Here is a 3,891-nt window from a genome sequence, read left to right as displayed (position 1 = left end):
CGTGTCTGTACAACTAAGAACTCTCAGTCCCAACGGTGTCATGGTCACACATTCTAGGTAACTATAACAGACTACATATAAAATATAACGGGGCCGTAAAACTAAGAACTCTCATTCCCCACGGTGTCAGGGTCACACATCCTAAATAACTATAACAGACTACATAAAAAATATAACGGGTCCGTACAACTGAGAACTCTCAGTCCCCACGGTGTCAGGGTCACACATCCTAGGTAACTTTTACTAACTACATATAAAATATAACGAGTCCATACAACACAGACCTCTCAGTCCCCACGGTATCAGGTACACACATCCTAGGTATATATAACAGACTACATATACAATATATCTAGTCCGTACAACTGTGAACTCTCAGTCCCCACGGTATCAGGTTAACACATCCTAGGTATATATAACAGACATATTCGCTCCGTGTAAGATAGTGAGGCACAAACACAATTTTTATCTGGTGACAAAATGACATAAAAAGGCAAGGTCAACTGGTAAAACGGGTGACACGCCAAGGAAACAGCAAACAAGATGGTTGGGTTTTCTTTAATCATGATTGTTTTACTGTCAACAAAGTTGATACAGGCGACACCTCCCGGTAACAGGGACGACTTCCAGGACCAAGAGATAACCGAAATAAAGAAAGATGATGATGTTACAGTCGGAGTTAATCAAGTCACAGGCAGAGATGTTACAGGAGTATGGAAAACGAATAGGTATCTAAATTTACCTCAGCTATGATCACAAGTTGTAAAAAATTAATTACATTTACAAATATTCAAAGAAAGAAATATTTTTGGATTTAGAACAAGTTAAACACATTAAAAATAACATATTTTTGTTTCCTCTCCCCCTTGATTCATCATTTTTTTTTAATTTATTTTAACCCGGAAATATTGTTTGAATACTACAACGGTTTGGGGCCTGTATTAAATATCCTTACAAAAAATGCCCTCACACGGAAGTGTTCTCATTCATTTATTTACATTTTTAAAATTAAGCTAACAATCACTACACTTTGGGTTAAACAAATTGTTTGCCCATGTACAACGAATATCATGTTGTGCTTACACAGTTGTTTTTAGTAAAACATTTTATTTCTTATGAAGCTGAATTACACAAGGATATCAGAAAAGAAATAAGATATATATATCAGAAAATACCACAGTCTCCTCTTCTCCTGGTGGACATCTTGCCATTTCACTACAGTACGACAAGAATAGGCAATAAGCAATCCATAGAGCAAGCACGATTACAATATTTTAAAGATAAAGCGTAGATAATCATTACTTTTTCTTAATATTAACGTCCCAACGTTCTCCTTTTAATTTTTCTGATACAGTTGTAAAATGGCTATATAATTGTGTGGTAAATACATTGATTTTATGTTGGGTTTTTCCTATTGTGCTCACAATGATACATTCTTTTTATTATTTTACTTGACAGCTTCACTGGAAAAAGAAAACTATGACCTTGTCAAACGCACAGAGAAATTGCAAACCACTAATGACGTAATGGAATCTAGACTAAGCTATCTGGAGCAAGTGGACTTGGACACCCGCCCTGAGGAGGATGTACACGTCACTACCGGGCAATCGACAGAAGAGATCGAAGATCAGGAGAACGGTCAACTTCAGTCACAAGGACATCAAGGTGAAGCTGTTCGCCAAGGTAGATACTCAAACGAGTATAGCTTTAACTGAAAGGATATCGTTATGTAATGATTAATTAATATAAAAAGGTTTTGTATCTAAATTCTTTGAATTGATGAATTGAAAGTTAAGTCGTAATACTCAATTTCTACATAAAACGTTACATTCCTAGATTGTTCATCAAGCAAAATATAAAATTTACTAAGTAAATTCGATTAACTATGTACTTGTGTACATTTACAGCTGACGGCAAACTACCGCGGATACGGAGAGTACGTCAAGCTACCGGAAGTAAGTGTTTTTAGTTTTGCTTCATTATTTGCTTTATTAGTACTAATTTATTAGTTAAGGTGGCAATTCCAAAACATTTGAGGTTCGGTTTATGTTTAGTGGTCCTATAATCAAAGTTTAGGTCAAGTGACCTAGTAATGAAATTTATGTTTTAAAATAAAACTGTGTTATTTTCACTTCTACTATCAATACTAATTTTCAGTTTGTTAAAATTCTTTGTTGAAAGAGTAGATACTTAACTACATTATGCTAATTTTAATGAAGAAGATTCACAATGTCCACGACTGGAAGAAAAAATTACATGTCAGAATGTTTCGTGTGTCTTACGTTTTTCGGTATATGTATCAGACTGAAACTGATAACTATATTTCAGATACTCTGACTGCTGTTGGATTTTACTGTAGACTTCAGTCCCCGCACCATTTGCTACTTGGACAACATCAGACTATTGACTTTGACGACGTTGTAACGAACGTCGAGAACGGATACGACTCCCGACACGGACACTTCACGGCTCCTGTCGCTGGGCTGTACTCATTCACCTCTAACGTTCTACTAACGTCTCATAGTCGTTTAATGTATCTCGTCATTGTTAAAAACGGAGTTATTGTTGGACACTTGTATTCAAATTCCGGGTATGATCACGGTTCCAGGACGGTTGTGCTACTATTAGCTATAGGAGATATGGTGCGGGTTAGAAACAACAACAACAACAACAACAACTCGCCCTCCATCCGGGGTGGTGGTTTTAGCACCTTCTCTGGATTTCTCATTACACCATACAGCTAGGGCAGCTAGATGTTACGTATTTGAGTTGCTTCATTCTGTTCCAACCAATTACGAATATACTAAATAAAAGCTCTTAAAATTGAACAAAATGTGTCCTGACTTTTTTTTTGTATTCATTAAAATCAGCCAGTGATGAATCATGAACTACTCCGTAAAGACATTTGTCATCTATAGTTGAGGTATTACTTATTGTTTACTACGGTTGTGATTCGAAGCCCTTTTTCTATTTTGTAAATATTTTGATATCATTACTAACAATTATAACTATAGCATTATCTCACTTACTGATTTTCATTTTTATCCATCAGAACAAACTGTCAGCGTATTAAAACCGCTCATACAGCTCCGGAACAATGTCAACTTGTAACAAGGACATGAAGACATTCGATAATATAGATACATGGTCACTGTTCTGATATCACCTCAGCCAAATAAATGCTGCAATGAAGCTACCTGTATAACGTAACTGCGGTCGTTCTAGTAGGTAATTTACTGATCCGGTTACTATAACAGACTAAATATAATATAAAATAAGTTCATACAACTGAGATATATCAGTCCCAACGGTGGCAGGGCTACACATCCTAGGTAACTATAACAGACTACATATAAAATATAACGAATCTCTACAACTGAGAACTCTCAGTACTCCCTGTGTCATGGCCACACATCCTAGGTAACTATAACAGACTATATATATATAATATAACTAGACCGTACAACTGTGAACTATCAGACCCCACGGTGTCAAGGTCACACATCCTAGGTAACTATAACAGACTACATATCAAATATAACTAGTCCATACAACTGAGAACTCTCTGTCCCTACGGTGTCAGGGCCACACCTCCTAGGTAACTATGACAGACTACATACGAAATATAACAAGTCCATACAACTGAGAGCTCTCAGACCCCACGGTGTCATGGTCACGCATCCTAGGTATATATAACAGACTACATACAAAATATAACTAGTCTGTACAACTAAGAACTCTCAGTCCCCTTGGTGTCATGGTCACGCATCCTAGATAACTATAACAGACTACATATAAAATAATACGTTTCCGTACAGATGATAACTCTCAGTCCCCACGCTGTCAGGGTCACATATCCTAGATAACTATAACAGACTACATATAAAATAA

The 3,891-nt window shown here is 36.4% G+C and overlaps 1 protein-coding gene across 2 annotated transcripts; it reads left to right on the top strand.

Annotated features, from left to right (window-relative positions):
• Positions 1–380: 380 nt before the first annotated feature.
• Positions 381–2,828, top strand: LOC110457549 (complement C1q-like protein 3). Of its 2 annotated transcripts, none has more exons than XM_021508879.1 (4): positions 381–728; positions 1,459–1,665; positions 1,908–1,955; positions 2,329–2,828. In XM_021508879.1, exons 1-4 carry the CDS (start codon positions 659–661, stop codon positions 2,742–2,744), a joined length of 741 nt encoding a protein of 246 aa, XP_021364554.1. In that variant the 5' UTR covers positions 381–658; the 3' UTR covers positions 2,745–2,828. The 2 variants fall into 2 exon arrangements, with proteins under 2 accessions (XP_021364554.1, XP_021364553.1); XM_021508878.1 differs by having other exon boundaries at positions 386–728; positions 1,459–1,683.
• Positions 2,829–3,891: the final 1,063 nt, after the last annotated feature.

This window comes from Mizuhopecten yessoensis, unplaced genomic scaffold, assembly GCF_002113885.1.
Source record: "Mizuhopecten yessoensis strain PY_sf001 unplaced genomic scaffold, ASM211388v2 scaffold9207, whole genome shotgun sequence".
Taxonomy (NCBI): Eukaryota; Metazoa; Mollusca; class Bivalvia; order Pectinida; family Pectinidae; genus Mizuhopecten; species Mizuhopecten yessoensis.
The sequence above is the reverse complement of the archived record's forward strand: the minus strand, read 5'-3'. Positions and strand labels throughout refer to the sequence as shown.